At 40.7% G+C, this 17,242-nt stretch overlaps 1 protein-coding gene across 1 annotated transcript in view; it reads right to left on the bottom strand.

Moving 5' to 3' along the window:
* Positions 1–2,627: 2,627 nt before the first annotated feature.
* Positions 2,628–17,242, bottom strand: part of scml4 (Scm polycomb group protein like 4) — a 106,170-nt gene continuing 91,555 nt past the window's right edge. The window contains exons 6-8 of the mRNA XM_048531487.2: positions 10,959–11,225; positions 8,245–8,408; positions 2,628–5,329 (exon numbers count right to left, since the gene is read on the bottom strand). Of these exons, the coding sequence (XP_048387444.1) occupies positions 5,204–5,329; positions 8,245–8,408; positions 10,959–11,225 (557 nt within the window). The 3' untranslated portion in view covers positions 2,628–5,203. The remainder of the gene's footprint in view (positions 5,330–8,244; positions 8,409–10,958; positions 11,226–17,242) is intronic.

The following is a 17,242-nucleotide window of genomic DNA, read 5'->3' as shown; positions in this document are numbered from 1 at the left end:
TCTCACATACATAGACTATCAGCAAAAGTTAAAATGCACCTTAATATTAAAAAAAGTTCTGATTATTCTCTCAATATCCAGTGTGCATTCAATTAATATCTATGTAACCTAGAACATTTATCAAGAAGTGAGACTCTTTTTTGAGGGGTGTGATGTTTGTGATCAGTCACTGTAAACTCTAACAAAAACATCAAATATGCCTACCCCCACCAGAATTTTCACCAGCAAGGCATTGAGAGAAGCTCGGAGGAAATCATAGCAGTGATTTGTAAAGGTGGATCCAAAATGGATTTACTTTTGCACATGACACAGAGTCAGTATTCAGTGATGATCAAAGGGGTGAGAAGTCTTGGATTTTGTTTTAAACGATATTTACAGACGGCTGCAAATGGTCTCCCAGGGTGTTCTGTGGGCATTTCCCTCTTTAAATTAAATAAACTTCTCCAGGGCTAAGGAGCTGCTTGTCAGTTACTGTATATCACTGAACTGCCAGTACCTTCTCAGTTCAGTCAAGGATGGGCAATAAATGCAGTGTTTTCAACGATGCCCACTTGCTAAGAATTCATTTCTAAAAGCTGCAGATGACCAGATAAAGGCAAATCCCTGTTGGGAATAGAAATTTAAATTTTAAAAATGAATATTTATACTATATTCTTAGGCACTGTGGAGACATTTAATGCATAAAATGTTCCCTCAAGACTTTCCCATTAGGTTTTAAGAAATAATAGTCCAAAATGAAACTATACAGCACCTCATATAAATGTATATATGGCAATTAAATCTTTGGCAGCCAACTCAATGAATGCATACATCTGTTGGCTTGTGTTTGTAATACAGATGACTACAAGCAACATGTTGATTATATAACTGTTGACCTTGGATTGATTTGCTGCTTGTTCACTGCAGTGTTAATAATTCACAGCAGATACAGTATTTTGGAAATTAGCCTCCACCATCAGTGCTACGCGTGTCCAGTATTACAGATCCCACATGTACTGGAGAATCCAGATGCCAGTTGCATAAGCAGATACCTAAGAACGGCATTTCATGAGAGTAAGCTGAGTGATTCAGAAACTCAGAAAATCACCCCTGTCATTATCACTCACTGATAATGCTCGAGTGTAAGCCACTTGTGGTGAATTACAACCACAGAAAAATAAAAATATATTGTACCACTTAACAATGTCTCATTGAGAGTTTGGCAGGCTTTTCTGCTTTGCTCAAGTGACATGGAAACAAGCTAGAACTGTGTGTTCAAGTTGGAATCTCAATGACTTACTAGACCTAGTCAGTAATGTCATAATTACATTGTGCTGACAACAGGAAACCTATTCCCACCCAATCTCAGAAGTATTCTTTTGAAACAGAATAAACATCATCTACTTTTACAAATTCTGCACTGTTTTGCTGCTCAAAGCTGGCAGGAATGGCTGGAGCTAACGACAGGGTAGAAAACTGAACCTGAGAAGAGAACTGGGAGCAAGGACTATGTCGGTGAAAATAGGGAGATTAAAAAGATGCCATTGGTGAGAGAGGGAAGGATGAGTATTTAAGTAACCCCAGGGCAACTTGCAACATCCAGTGAAACACTCCGGCTTCTCTCGACCCACAGGGAATCTTCATAAAAATGTAGCGCATTCACTTGTTCTGACATTTTCTGACCATTCTATAACCTCACACTCATCTTCTCAGAATTACTGCAGCACCAATAGAGGCCATTCAGACTAATACATTCATGCCATTTCTCTCCAAAAGCAACTAACTTTGCTCCACTCACCAACCTTTCCCTCATGCCCCTGCAAATTCTTTCTCTTCAGATAATTATTGAATTCCCTTTTGAAAGACATGATTGAATCTGTCCCCACAATGTTATCAAGGGCTATATTCAGTTTTCTAACAATTCAGCATGTAAAACTGTTTTAAATCATCATGTCTTTGGTTTTTTTGCCATTCCTTTTGAATCAGTGTCCTCTGGTTCATGACCTTCCATCAAAGGGTGCTGTTTCGTTCCATCCACTCTGCCCAGTCCCCTCATGATGTTGAAAACATCTAACAAACTTATCTTAACCTTAACTTCTGTGATCTATCCATGCATCTGTCGTCCTTCATGCCTAGATTTTTTTCTCATGATCTCTTTTGTACCCTACCACCTCCATAATCTTGCTAAAATACGGTTCCCAGATTGGACACAAAGCTCTATTTGAGGTTAAACAGGTGTTTGACGGAATTTTTTGGGGCCACATTTGACAGCCTGTGATTTTGAGATAAATTTGCTTTGTTGGAAATGAAGAAATAGCCATCGCAATGTTTCAAACTGAACTAGACCCTCACCTTCCAGTTGCCTGAATCCAGGCAGTTAAATCGGCTGTGTGGGGCAGAGGGAATTAAATGGAGGAGAGAGGGCATGAACAGAGAGCCACCGTCTCCACTCATTCAGAATTTTAATCTTCCATTGGAATTGTTCAATCCAAGCCATCCAATCCAAACCAGAAATCAATGTTGTTAAAACGGGAAAATGTTTTTAACAGATAATGCTAACATCCCTTGCTGTAAATAAGCAAAAGAATCTATTATATGATAGCATTGTAGGATAACTGATAATGCATTGCACTTCACTGAATGCTCAATAACTACACAAATGTAAACTTTATTTATAAAATAATCACCACCAAGCATTCAAACAGGCAAGTGATGCATTTAAGGAGAGACTAGAGAGGCATATGTGGGAGAAGGGAATAGAAGCATATGCTGATAGATGGACAGAGACTGGAGAAGGCTTGAATGGAGCATTAGTGCAAGAATGGAGTAACTGGAGTCAATGCTGCGCGTTATGTGATGTAAACTACGAACAACTCAAACACATCCCCTTCCTTCTTACTGGCAATATGTAAAACAAAATTAGCAAGGCACTACATTACAGAACTGGTATCTAATTGTCTCTGATGAGAAGCCATAAAAATGTCATGTCAACTTGAGTCCAAGATAAAAACATTCCCTTCATATTGTCAAGCGTTGCAGCAACATTGCAGCATAAGTCTGACTGGCAACGACCAACTTTAACTCTCTGCCTGCTTGGCAGTAAAACTGCAGTCTTGCCGTCACCATGTTTCTCCTTCTCATTGTTATTTTCGCCAAAGGTGGCACAAACAATAGATGTGGATATGGACTCCTAGGAAGTGGTTGAAGCCAAGACAATTTAAGGGCAAGCTAGGCAACATGAGATTGAGAAGGAACTAGGTCTTTATGATTATAGATTTGGATGACGGAGGATGAAAAGAAATAAACTTGATTGGTGCGTAAACACTGGTAGGGACAGGTTGGTCCCAAATGGTCTGTTTTGTGTCAGATACCCGATATAATCCTGTGGTGGGAGATTTGTTACTTTCAAAGTCTCAGGCTTTGAGGAAGAGGCAGAGGTGCATCTCCAATCCAATTTTGAGTGCACCCAAGCTCCACATCATGAACAAACTAATCCAGTTGTATGTTTGGAAAATTTATTGATTGAATTCTTCGATCAAGCAGCAGCTTAAAAATGTTGCATTGTTTTAAAATCTTCCGTGCCTTACCCATGCCCACTGAATGAATGTAAAGTGCTTTCTGTATGACTTTCTGATTAATGCTATTTGTTGATTTCTCCCCCCCCCACTAGAATTACTCCCACATCTCCTGAAATGTGATCACTTATAACTAAATAGTCTGTACAGCAAGCACAAGTTGCATCACTGCTCAGAGGCTGAAGGACTTTATTGCCAGTTTTTATTTTTAAATGCTAGAATTTTTTAAAAATAACATGGCCATTCAAAAACTCTGGCAGTGAGAAAGGAAACCTGTGAATTGCTGTAGAATTGTATGGGCACAGCTTCCTGCTTCAGATGTGGATGTAAAATGGGCTGTAACAAATCAGCTGCCAGTTATGTACAGTGCCCCCTTATATTGGCTGCAATGGAACAAAAATCAGGTGGCTCTGTAATGGGCATCTGGCTTATGCTTTGCTGAAATACAAACTTACAAACACTAAATCAACTCACCACCAACTGTTATCACACTTTGTGCTATAGAATGGCCACTCGTTTGACACCAGTGTCCAATATATAATATGACTAATTACACCCTGTTCCAATATATACCTGATAATCTACATTCACTAGTATAAACTGACCAACCGAATCTACATCCTAGTGTGCAGTTCCTGCTTAAACCCAATCCTTTGTGTGCACTTGTTTGTTAAATCCACATTTGAATATATACTTGCCTGTGGTAATTGTTTTTTATTCCTGGTCCAGTTTTGAGTTAACTATTGCCTGTCAATATTTAAGCTCATCCTGACTGGCTCACTGACCTGTTCCATTAAATGTTATTGAGGATTATACAATAAAATAAAAACACAAAAAACCCCTATATACATCAGTTTCAGTCCAAGCCCATCACTGTATACAGATGCAAGTGTGGTGAAGCTCTTTGCTCGAGCACGTTCATAACTGTCCAGGATTCAACCCAAAACAAGTCCTTCAGTTCAACAAAATAAAATCCGACATCCACACATCATGTTCTATATGCACAACATATATCAGAGTGCCACAGATAATGCCTTCTGCAAGCTTCCGACTTTATCATATATAGAGTTCCATCACATCTGTTAAGTAAACATTAACCTTTCAGTAGTAGGGAAGAATTATATACTTATGTACACATTTCAATATAACTTCATAAAGCCAATTTCATTCACCTTAAAACTAAAATTAGATTATGCTTGTACTGTACATGTTAAAGGTAATTTCTTCACTCAATCTGACATTTGTACAATAATGCTACACACCCACTTAATCAAATGCTACCTCCAGATAACTGAGTCGACAACAGGGGCAGGCAAAAAGGACTGCACAGATCATATCTCAGGCATTTTCACTCAGATCCTGGGTGTGAAAGAAATCAAAATGCATGCACTGCTGACGTGTTGGATATGTTTGTGCGGAGATGGAAACAATACATGAGATCACCTACAAAACAGCCCCTGTGTGTGGTATTGCTGCAAGGCATCAAATTGCTTCCAGCTCCTCTTCATCATACATATCAGAAGATTACTGAACAACGGTAGTAAGGAGAAGTGTTTCGGAGTGCTGGTGCACTTTCACAGAAGGAAAATAAAAGCAAAAGAAAACAATGACTTGACATCTGTTCGTCCTGCTTCAGTTTACATCGTAGTTTAGTATTTGCTCTGTTTCAGCTTATCAATGTGGTAGCAGAGCTTCAGGGCAGGGCCCAGCTTCAGTCCCATGTACTTCATTATCATGTCGCTCTTCAGCAAGATCAAAGCATTGCCGTCAATCTCCTGAAAATAAAACAGGGAGTGGAAGAGAAGCACATCAAATCATGAAAAGGTGGCTTACTTTTACCAGGTGTAACAAAAAGAGACTGCTGAGGTGAAAACAGATGTATAGGAGCATAAGATAGGTTTGAAATTTTATGGAGAGCGAGTTTCTGTGATGGATGCGGAACCCAAAACAAACATGTCATTTCATCTCTCGGAGTTGAATAAATGTGGGTTTTATTCAGATTTCCAACATTTGCAATTTTTTTCTCGTCCTGGTCTCTTTGAATATTTTCAGTGCCCTACCAGGTTCCTAATAATGTTGAGTATAAATCTACTTGCACTGTACTCCAACACAGTCTTCTCAAAAGAGAATCAAGATAGTAGCCTGGCAATGGAATCACTGTGTTGGCCTAGTTTTAAAGCAAAGCTGGCATTATTATTGCTTATTGTACACTATTGCTACCACTTACCTACAGTCCAATTCATTGGAACATCTGTAACGGTGTGCTCAACAGGAAAGCCTAAGGCTGGTTTACATGCTACATACATACAGGTGCATAAACACACACATATACACACACACACACAGGCGACCAGAGCAAGTACAGGAACATGTCAAGTTCTAATGGTTTAACCATTTAAAGGAATCCACTACAAAGTGCTAATTTCTCACTTCAATCTAGGTGTAACAGCAGAATAAATATGACATTCTGTTAAAGCAGATCAACTTCTAACAAACACGACTATCCAGTAACAGCACGTTTGACACTATTCGTTCATAGTGCAGTGCATCCTATAAATGATGCCACCATTTCACTTTAAAAAGTCATTGCTACCTCACTAAAGGTCAGTCAAGCCAATTAGCAAATGAACATAGGAAATCAGAGCAGGAGTAGACCATTCGAGTACTAGAGCCTGCTTTTTTATTCATATGAATATGGTCAACATCATTTTCTCATAGTACTCCCGTATCTCTCGATGTCTTTAGCATCTAGAAATCTATTGACCTCAGTCTTGAACATAATGACTGAGCCAGCAGCCTTCTGGGGTAGAGAGTTCTGAAGATTCACAACCTCATAAGTGAAGAAACTATTTCAGTGCTAAATCATCTACCCGTTATTCTGGTACTGTATCTAGTCTGAGACTAGTTTGATCCTGCACGTTTAAATCAGAAGATTGGCCATGCTATGTCTATAGCTTTCTTAGTTAATTGTTGTGCCTGCATACAAACATTTTGCAATTCATCATGAGGATATACAGATTGCTGTGCATCTCAGAGCTGTACAATCCTTGCGCTTACGTTTTTGAATGACTTTACGAACTTCTCTCCTTGATCTAATTCGACATTTAATTTTTTTTTATTAACCACAGTAGATCACTTTTGGGTGTTAGTGCCTCAATGAAGTGTTATATTTGAGGTAAAACCATGTATCTTTTATTTAATTACTAGCCATTGCCTACCTATTATCAGACCTTTTAGTGTAGCTTCCCAAACTACCAACATTACCTTGTTCCTCATATCTTCATAGTCTCTTTTGTTTAGATTTAAAATCCAAGTTTTGGATTGAAGCGCAAAATTTTCAAATTTAATGTAAAAGCAACTTTATGACATGATTATTAGTTAACCCCTTCTCACTGCATTATACCAGATCTAAAATAACCATTCTCTAGTTGGTTCCTCACCACACTGTTCAAGAAAACTATCTTGAATATATTCCAGGAATTCATCTCCCACAGCATTAGGTACTAATTAGATTTATCCAGTACAGCTTGAAGTCCCTTGTGGTCACTGTCTTACCTTTGTTACATGCATCTCTAATTTCCTAACCTATACCATGCTGTACATCATCAATACCGTTTGACAGCTTATAAACAACTCCCACCAATATTTGCTGTCTATGGCTGTTTCATAGCTCTAGCCAAACTGATCCAGCATCCTAATCTTCTGATCTGTGCCTACCTTGGTAAAAAATTAAAACAGCAGTATGAAATTAACACACGCAAATGTTCAAACCTTTTTGGAGAACAACAAGTTAAATTGGCAGGTCTTGTCTTATGTCTGATTAAAAAATAATCCCAGGTTTAATGCATAATTACAGTCACCAAGTCAAAGATCTTTTAAACAATTTATTCAAGGGATATGTGAACTGTTGGTAACAGCAACATTTGCTAGCCAGCCTAATTGCCCTTGTGAAGCTGATAGTGAACCACTTTTTTGAATGCAGCTGGGTGGCTTGCTAGGCAACTTCAGAGGCCAGTTAGAAGTCAACCATATTGCTGTGGGTCTGGAGTCACACATAGGCCAGACCAGGTAAGGATGATGTATTTCCTTTCTTACAATGCATTCACAGATTCATAAAATCCCTACAGTGTGGAAAGAGACCATTTGGCCCATCGAGTGTGCACTGACCCATGAAGAGCATCCCATCCAACTATCCCCATAAACCCACATTTACCATGGCTAAACCACATAACCTGCACATCCCTGGACATTACGGGGCAATTTTAACATCACTAATCCACCTAATTTGCACATCTTTGGACTGTCACTGGAAACTGGAGCATAAGTGAACCAGATAAATTTCTATGACAATTTAGTAGTTTAATGGTCGCCAATGCTGATCCTGGTATTTTTAAAGCCAGATTTATTCAATCTGCATTTAATTGTATTTAAAATCCTCAGCAATTGTGTTGGCATTTGAACTCTGGTCTTTTGGCAATTTGTTTTGGCTTCCAGATTAATGCAAGTACAAAGCCCTAAAATCTAAAATGTCAAAATACAAAGTCTAATATAAAATTAGAAAATGCAGGAAATACTCAGCAGTTCAGAAAGCGTCTGTGGAGGAAAAAATTGAGAGGGTTACAGGTTCAGTAACATAACCACCGAGAGACTGTATCCTCATTTTTATGTCACCTCATAGACTAACACTTACATGTTTTCTGAAAAGTTCAGCATGTGGACCCAAAGCCTGAGGGTCAGATTCTCTGACAAACCGCATTACATCTTCCACAGTCCAGGTAGATGGATGCCTGCTTGAAGACCGTAGGGAGTCCTGAGAAAGCATGTGTCGTTCAGGGCCTGAGGCAGGACTAGGTGCTGATACAATGCAGGGGGGAAATTTAAAGAAACAGTAAAAAAAAACCTTTCAACAGTGTCCATGAAGCAAATTATTGAGTAAAAACCAAAACCAAATAACAACACATCCAAATAACACAAATTCTAGGTCCATTCTACATTTTATTAGTGTTATTTGGAATATTTATGCTCATTGTTATTCGTTCACTATGAAAGACTGTGAATGTTATCTATTGTTGTGATATGCTATGGACTAACCCTTATTTCCCATGTAATAAACACATCAAGATAGCTGACTTAGTGTCCAATAAACTAGACACGTATGTAATGGCTACTGTTCGAATTGACATACATTTCTTATTCAGTCCTTCAACGTTTGGAGTTAGGAATGACTCATTGCTTCAAATTATTTCCAGGTTTGTTGATGCCGCCCCGCCCTGCCCCACAGCCTAGTTCCTTCTGCCTGTCTCCTCCCCTCCCCACGGCCTCTCCAGCCCCACCTCAAATTTAAAGGGGAACCAGAAACATTTCATTTCTCTCTTCGTAAGCAGATATTCTAGAATTCAGCGATGCAGACCACAAGGCAAGTCTACCGAGGCTGTGTGAAATGCAGATGCTGACTTCCTCTAATCTGATATCACAGCAATAAGCTGACCTGTTCTTTCGGCACCACCTCCTTCCACATCCTGTTTCCCCACTCTTCCCTCCCAGTAACCAGAACCAGTCTGACACACTGAGGCCTTGTTCATGGCAGCGCCAAAGAAAACCTTGAGAAAACACACTTCTTGCTCTCTGCAATCAGAACCAAACAAGGTCACTCTTCAGTGTGAAGACAAGCACTGTTCTAAAAATACATTGATTTTTTTTGTTTTAAAAATCATAACTTGGAGTAGGCGGCCTGGGCACAAATGGCAGGGGCAATATGGTTGCTTGGAATTTTAACTCATTTTCACAGAAGCATTCAAAGTTTCAACAGGGCAACTACTGGACTCTTACATTGGCGATGGGAAGCAGGTGATCTCAGTTACCAAGGTGCTGGGCATTACGAGAAACCCATTCAAGAAAGTGAGTCAATGGTGGAGCTCTGTCACACGACAGCATCCAGTCAGTTTGGTGCAGTCACAGTGAGTAAAAATGCTGGATGCATGCAGTGGAACAAGAGTTAGGATGGTATCTACGTCAAATGTGTCAGAGTCAAGGACGGTTGTTATACAGAACATGACTTCAACACATTGGTATTTATCCCACTCAAATCAAACCCATGAAGAAAGTAGCAAACATAAGGCTCTGCACAGTGTTTGAAGATAAAACTGAGAGGAATGAGCACATGTGAAAATGGGAAGTGCAGATGCTGGAGAATCCAAGATAACAAAGTGTGCAGCTGGATGAACAAGTAATGAGCACATTGTGTTTTGTCAATAATCAGGGGATTATAGATTTAAAGTAATTGATAGAAAGCATGTAAAAATTATTGGAATATGCATTCAAAGTTCTGCAACCTACAGCACAATGGACCAAAAATTGGAAAATGGATAAGGCTAGAATACTGTATTTTGGCAAATACAGGTATAATGGGTCAAATATCCTCTTTCTGAGCCGTCAGGTTTCTATCAGGTAATTGCAAGGTTTCAGAGGCTTAAAACAATGTCGGACCAAGTTGTTCCACTTCATAGATAAAATAACACAAGATAACAGCATTTAATTTTCAAGTCATTTCTGGCAGAAAATCATACAAAAGAAAATAAAAAGACAAGGATTCCCAAATGGTTTACAGCCAATCAAAGCATATTCAAAGTGTTTTGGCCTAAATTTTTGAAACAATGGAAACATGTCCAGCTTAGGCAAAATGGCACCTGAGGCCCAATTCAGGAAGTTCCACCCACAAACCTAGACTTCATGATTTTTTGTTAGGGTGAGAATGGGAGTGAGATGTATTTTGTACATCTTGGTTTATGAAGGGAATTGCACATAGCAAAGTGTGTGATGATACTATAGCTTTAAAGAGGTATATTTAGTCCTTTTGTTTAAATGAAGGAAGGTTGAAACATGGGTATCTCGTGGTCTGCTCAAAGCCAAAAGAGTAAACAGTTTGAGAGGAGCTGGCTTTCTTTTAAAGTTGGAACAATAGAAGCAGCCTGAATGGGTGGAGTCAAGTTCCCACAGAACCAGGATTTTTAGTTTTAGCTTTCCACAGTTGCTGGTATCTTGAAGCTGGATGTGGAGAAATTACTTCTCACAAAGGATCATGAGTCTATGGAATTTCCTACCCCAGCGAATGTGGGATATTGGGACATTGAGTAAACTGGAGGAGGAGGAGGAGGAGATCAACAGATTTTAAATCAATAAGAGGCCAAGGCATTACGGACAGCGGGCAGGAAAGTTAAGTTGAGGCTGAGTTGAGACCGGCTATGACTGTATTAAATGTTGGAGCAGATTTGAGGGGCTGAATGACCTATTCTCACTCTCAGTTCCTATTAGACTAAAGCTCATGCTAATTGTATGTACTTAAGGCACAAATTTCACATTACTAACAACAATTGAACATATAGGTGGTGGCTGTGTGAAATGTACCTGCATTACTGCTTCCTTTTGATTCATAAAAGGCCCCTCCTCCACCTGGGTTGGTGGAAAGTCGACGCAAGCCTGAAGAAGGAGGTCCATTGGAAGACTGATAGGATGCGCGATAATTATAGGATATGGACCCTGCATTCCTGTATTCTCCAGAGTTACGCCTTGATGGGCTAGAGGGATTCATCAAGTGCACAGGAGAATCCATCGAGTCCACACTATACCTGGTTTCCATAGCTCCAATGAGGTCATCCTCTGGTATCACAGATTCTGCCATGAAAAACATATATAAAGGACATTATACCAAGGCCTTATCATCAAATGTGCATATTTTAATTAGTAAATTCTCATTCAGTTGCAGGGGGTTCCCGAATTACAATTTTCCAACTTACAAATGCACATACTGATGCATGCAATCCTGACAGGAGTGTAATTTTAAAGACCCAAGGACAAACATTTCCTGTATTGAACAGCAATTTGATATTGCCCTACAATGTATTCCAACTTGCCGGCAAATCAACTTGCAAGCAGACACCATTTGTAACTCAGGGATGGTCTGTAAATGTTTTATACTACAGAACTTGACCATTTCTAAAAGGAGACTTGAAATTGAAGCTTCTTATCTTGCTCTCCATGAAGCTAAGATGCAAAGCAACAGACTTAAAACAAGACACTTCACTTTAGCAGTGAAGCATTAATCTTAAATCTCTGACCAGGAAGGTAGATTCCCATCAGTCAGGGCATTAATAGTTAACTGTTCTGCTACATCTCTGTGCCACTGATTGTGCAATATAAAATAGCATCTCTTGTTCTTTATAGAATGGTGTCTCTTTCTTTCAAGTCTGTTTCTAGTGTGCTAGCTCTGACGGGTGCAAGGTGAAAATCTTAAATTTTCCCAATTCCATTTTAAGAATGATTGTTTCCCCGTTTTGAATTGGATACCGCACATCCTCATGGTCTACCATGTAAAAAACGTCATCTATTTTATAGTTTTGTTTTTCTTTGATGTATACTATGACATAAACATATGGATAGGCCATACAAACTCTCAAACCTGTGCCACCACTCACTAAGTTCATAGCTGATCAATGGCCTCAGCTCCACTTTCTCTATAACCTGGATTCCCTGGGCGACCAAAAGCCTGTCTATTTCTGTCTTAAATATATTCAATGGTGAAGCATCTATACACTTTGTAATAGAAAATTCAAAATTCATAATTCTCAGAGGGAAGCAATTACTCTTAATTTCAGTCCTAAATATTGGCCTCTTCATTTGAGGCCATGTTCCCATTTTTGAGATCTGCCATCTAGCCCCTCAGGACCAACCCTGTTAAGTTTCTTCAGAATCTTGTATATTATAATATGATCAGTTGTCAGTCTTCTGCACTTCAGAGAATTCAGGCTGAAATTACTCAACCTCTTGTCATAGGTCAACTGTCCCATCTCAAGTAGCAATTCAGTCAATTTCTGCTGTACTATCTCTAGTGCAAGTCTATGTTTCCAGACATGGAGACCAAAACTGCAGGCAGTACTCCAGCTGTGGTGTCACCAAAGTCCTATTTGTTAAATGACTTCCTTTTCTCTTGTGTGCTAATCCATGCCAACATGCCATTTACCTTCATAACTGACTGCTGTGTCTCCTCGCCAACTTCCTGCATTTTTGAACAAATGCACTCAAGTCCAGCAATTACAATCTTAAAGGATTTGTCATATTGTTTGCTTTTTCTTTTACTTTGCTCGTTTGACCATCCTCCCTGCTGACTCTTTCTTCATCCATGCAAGAAGCAAGTACCTCATATCTATTGGACAAGGACGAGCCGAGACTCCTCCAACACTACATTCAGCATCCTTCTACCTGCCTCACTTGTGGTCACACGCTCCTATCCCCTGGCTAGTTACCACATTTGAAAGATTTAAGTTACAATGTGTAACCACCCGGAGCACAGCATCAAGGTAACTTTCCCCCTCCTGCACGTGCTGCAGTGTCTGAAGTTCAGAATCTAGCTCATCAACGTTGAGCCTATTTTCCTATAACTGCAGACACCGGCTATTTTCCGGATCTCGCTGCACTTCAACATGGATTGCTTCAGTATCTGAAGAGTCACAGGGCTCAGTGGTCAGCACTTCAGCCTCACAGCGCCAGGGACCAGCCTCGAGCTATGTAGAGTTTGCACATTCTCTCTGTGCCTCTGTTGGCATGCTCTAGTTTCTTTCCGCAGTCCAAACGCTTAAATTGCGGATGGTGCCCGAGGATGTATAGGGTAAGTGTGGTTGGGGGAATGGTACGTGCAGGAAGTGGAGTGGAACGCGGAGTTTATACGTGACCTATTGGGTGGGGGACGTGGTGAGACATTAGTTTCTTCTCCTAAGTAGGCTGATCAGGGTACCCGCACTCAGGCAGTAAAGAACAATCTCTTGCTCGAAAAAAAATTGAAAATATGGAAACTGGAATGGAAGTAGAAAATTTTCAAATCAATAGCATTAAATATTTCCAAACACAATCTGTCAACAGCCGGTATGGCCAATATACCTTCTGAAGGGAAATAAAGATGACGATAGGTCAAAGATTATAAATTTGCCTCAATCTGATATCATTGTTTTAATAAAGAATGTCATTCATAGCCTCGGCCTGCTAATGCAAAGTTAACAGCATTCTAAAATATTGAGTTTATCGGAAATAATTAAATATAAAACAAACAAGCCTTTAACTGTGAAACGAACCACAAAATCCAGGCAGAATAAAAGCTCTATTCACAGGGGTTGCAATACCTGCTCTCATAGTCATTGATAAAAGATAACAATTAAACAGTGTTCAAGAACCGTCAGGGAAATTGACGACGTTTGCTGAGTCACTGGTACCCTGAACGCACTGACTCGCTGGTCTTGTGTTAAAGGAGAATAGCATGGACAGGATTAAAGGGAACGGATACAAACACTGACATTTATCTAGTCAGCATACTGCCCCCTGCAGACTTCTGCTGGCACAGCCAAAGACCAAAGCACTAACACGATCATTCTTCACACGAATAATGGCGTGCAGGCGGAATTTTACCGCCCTCGTCTTTGCGGGAAGAGTCCAGTCAGGATCTCAAGTGTAAGAATTCCCGCCGCTGCATTTGTTTTCCCCCACCCCGCGGAACGGAGCAATCAAGCTCCCTGACCAATGAGGGAGGGTGGATTGGGATGGTGTGGCCAATTAGTCAGAGGCATGATTTCTGTTTAAAGGGACCGCAGCAGGTTGTAGAGGAGCTCTGCAGTGCGCGGATTCTGTCGGTTATTGCAGTTGCAGGGATGGTAAGGAAGGCTGCTCCCCTGATCTCTCCTGCCTGGAGGTTTTGTCTGAGGAGTTGCAGTGAGGTGAACAGTCCCAGGTCTGGGCAGAAGAGAACAAAAACCCCATCTATACAGATATGTACTGATTCAGTGAGAGACTCATAGAAACTGCAGAGCTTCCCTGCAAACTGAGCACAAGAAGGCCAGGCCAGGCCAGCTGAGTGGGCATAACACCTTCAAGTGCCAAGCCCTACACACTCACCATATCCAACATGACATGCCCCAGGAAAACATGCTAGTAGCTACACTTGGTCATCTCTTTGTTGGCACCTCACATGCCCACCTGAACAGTCAGTACTTACACAGCCTATTGCCTCAAACAATCATGTCTCGTAGCAATAGGGTCATTGCTCAATGCACAAGTCATTGTGATCACTCACACTGTCTACTTTCTCTCTGCGCAAGAGAGGAGCACACACAAATTGGCTTGATGCAGAAATGCTCCTTTGGAGGAGGCAGGAAGCTCACGTCTCCAATTCTGGCATGTCAGCCACTAGGAATTTGAGTTTGCCTGCTCCACTCAGTCTTGTATCATGAGCAATGACCTACCTTGAGGGTCAGAGACCCCTGAGGCACTGCTTTTCATGAATGTCAAGAGGGCTGCTCCTCATCCAACTGTCAAGTCTGCAGTGGAGATCTCGACTCCTTCCAGCTGGATCCCAGTGGAATTTCCATCTTCCCTGTCGGGAGATGTGGGACTGAGAAGGCAGATGGCGCTATCTCTGTTGGAATATGTTGCAGTGGAACACTCCCTGACCTACAGCCTGAGCGGAGGAGGATGGTACAACTGTACAAGCTATTCCCATCTCTGAAACAGACTCGAATGTGAAGTACAGCAGAGTGTGGGTGAAATGATACACTGGTTGGTTAGCAGTAATCTGTTACACCATGATAGCTCTCTGTGACCAGGGGAACATTCAGTAAAACAGCTCACCAATGGCTGAGGGTGGAAGGTTTTAGATGCAAATGGCTGTCCGGGGTAAATGCACTAAGTGACTAGGGCACCATGATATAGGAAGTCATTTGAATGACGATGATAAATAGGAATTTAAATAAAGGAAATTACAATGGTATGAGGTTAGCGATGATAATTTGGGGATTTTTATTTAAAGGGATGACTATAGGTCGGCGATGACAAACATTGAAAAAGCATGTGGACAATCTGAAGAAGTTATTCATCTCAGCCTGACATAAAAATGAAACAGAAGCATGGTCAGACCATGGCTAACAAGGAAAATTAGAGATGGTTTTAACTCCAAGGATAAGACATACCTTATCAAAGGCATAACCAATTAAACCTGTCATCAGTGTGTCAGATGAGTGACAAGCTCGACCTAAGGCAACATGGATTTATGTAGGGGAGATAGGAAGGTGTAGAGCTGGATGAACACAGCAGGCCAAGCAGCATCAGAGGAGCAGGAAAGCTGACGTTTTGGGCCTAGACCCTTCTTTAGAAAGACAGTATTTTCTGAAGAAGGGTCTAGGCCTGAAACATCAGCTTTCCTGCTCCTCTGATGCTGCTTGGCCTGCTGTGTTCATCCACTCTACACCTTGTTATCTCAGATTCTCCAGCATCTGCAGCTCCTACTATGTCTTTATGAAGGAGAGGTTGTGCTTGATGAATCTGCTGGAATGTTTTAAGGATGTAATTAATAGAGTGGGTAAGGGAGAGCCAGTGGACATGGTTTACTTGAATTTTTAGAAAGCTTTTGATAGGGTCCCATTTAAGGGATTTGAATGCAAGATTAAAGCACATGGGATGGGAGGCAGTGTACTGAAATTGATTGAGTAATGGTTTGCAGACAGGAAACAAAGATAGGAATAAGTGGGTCTTTTTCTGAGTTGCGCTCATTGGCTAGTACTGTACTGCAGGGAATAGTATGCACTCAGCTATTCACAATATATATTAATGATTTAGTTGAGAAAGCTACAGGTTATATCACCTAGTTTAGGTGGACTGGTCAAGCAAAATTGCCTATAGTGTCCAGGGATGCGCAGGCTGGATGGATTATCCATGGGGAACGCAGAGTTACACAGATAGGGTAGAAGATTGGGTCTGAGTGGGATGCCCTTAGGATGGTCAGTGTGGACTTGATGGGTGAATAGCCTGCTTCCACACTGTAGGGATTCTTTATTACAGATGACACAAAGCTGGGTGGTTGAGCTGTGAGGACAATGCAGATAAGCTTCAGTGTGGACAAGTTAGGAAAGAGGGCAAATGGATGGCAGATGAAGTATAATGTGAATAAATGTGAGATTGTCCATTCTGGTAGCAAAAACAGGCAGACAGATTATTATCTGAATGGTGTTAGTTTGGGAAAGGGGGAGGGGAAAAGGGCTTGAACGTATTTGTACACCAGTCACTGACATATAAGGGAGAACATAGGGGGATCAGTTTTCAATGACCAGAGAGCCCAGAAACAGCAATGACAATCTCAGGATGCACAGTAGGCCCTTTAGGACTGAGATGAGAAGGAATTTCTTCACCCAGAGAATGGTGAGCTTGTAAATTCTCTGCCACAGGAAACTGTTGAGGCCAAAATGTTGAAGGTTTTCAAAAAAAAATGTAGATATAGATATAGGTTAAAGGGATCAAAGGATTTGGAGAAAATCAGGAACATGGACGAAGTTGGATAATCAACCATGACTATTTTGGATGGTGAAGCATGCTCAAAGAGCCTACTCCTACTCATATATTTGATGTTTGTATGAATGTAATTCATGGGGACAGCATACATCGGACTATAGGTACAGTGCCCTGTAGCTCAGAGTGAGAGTCAAGATGGTTATGTGACCTGTAAAGTACCAATGTTCTGTGCATCTGTTCAGGGCTGGAGATGAAATTACAGTAAGAGAGGGAGGATCCAGTCATCATGGTTCACCAAGCTACTAGTATCATAGATAGAACAAAGAGTGAGATTCTGCCAAGGGGTAATGGGCAGTTTGGGGCTCAAT

Source organism: Stegostoma tigrinum, chromosome 4, assembly GCF_030684315.1.
Source record: "Stegostoma tigrinum isolate sSteTig4 chromosome 4, sSteTig4.hap1, whole genome shotgun sequence".
Classification (NCBI taxonomy): domain Eukaryota; kingdom Metazoa; phylum Chordata; class Chondrichthyes; order Orectolobiformes; family Stegostomatidae; genus Stegostoma; species Stegostoma tigrinum.
Note: the sequence above shows the minus strand (reverse complement) of the source record. Positions and strands in the feature narration are given on the sequence as shown.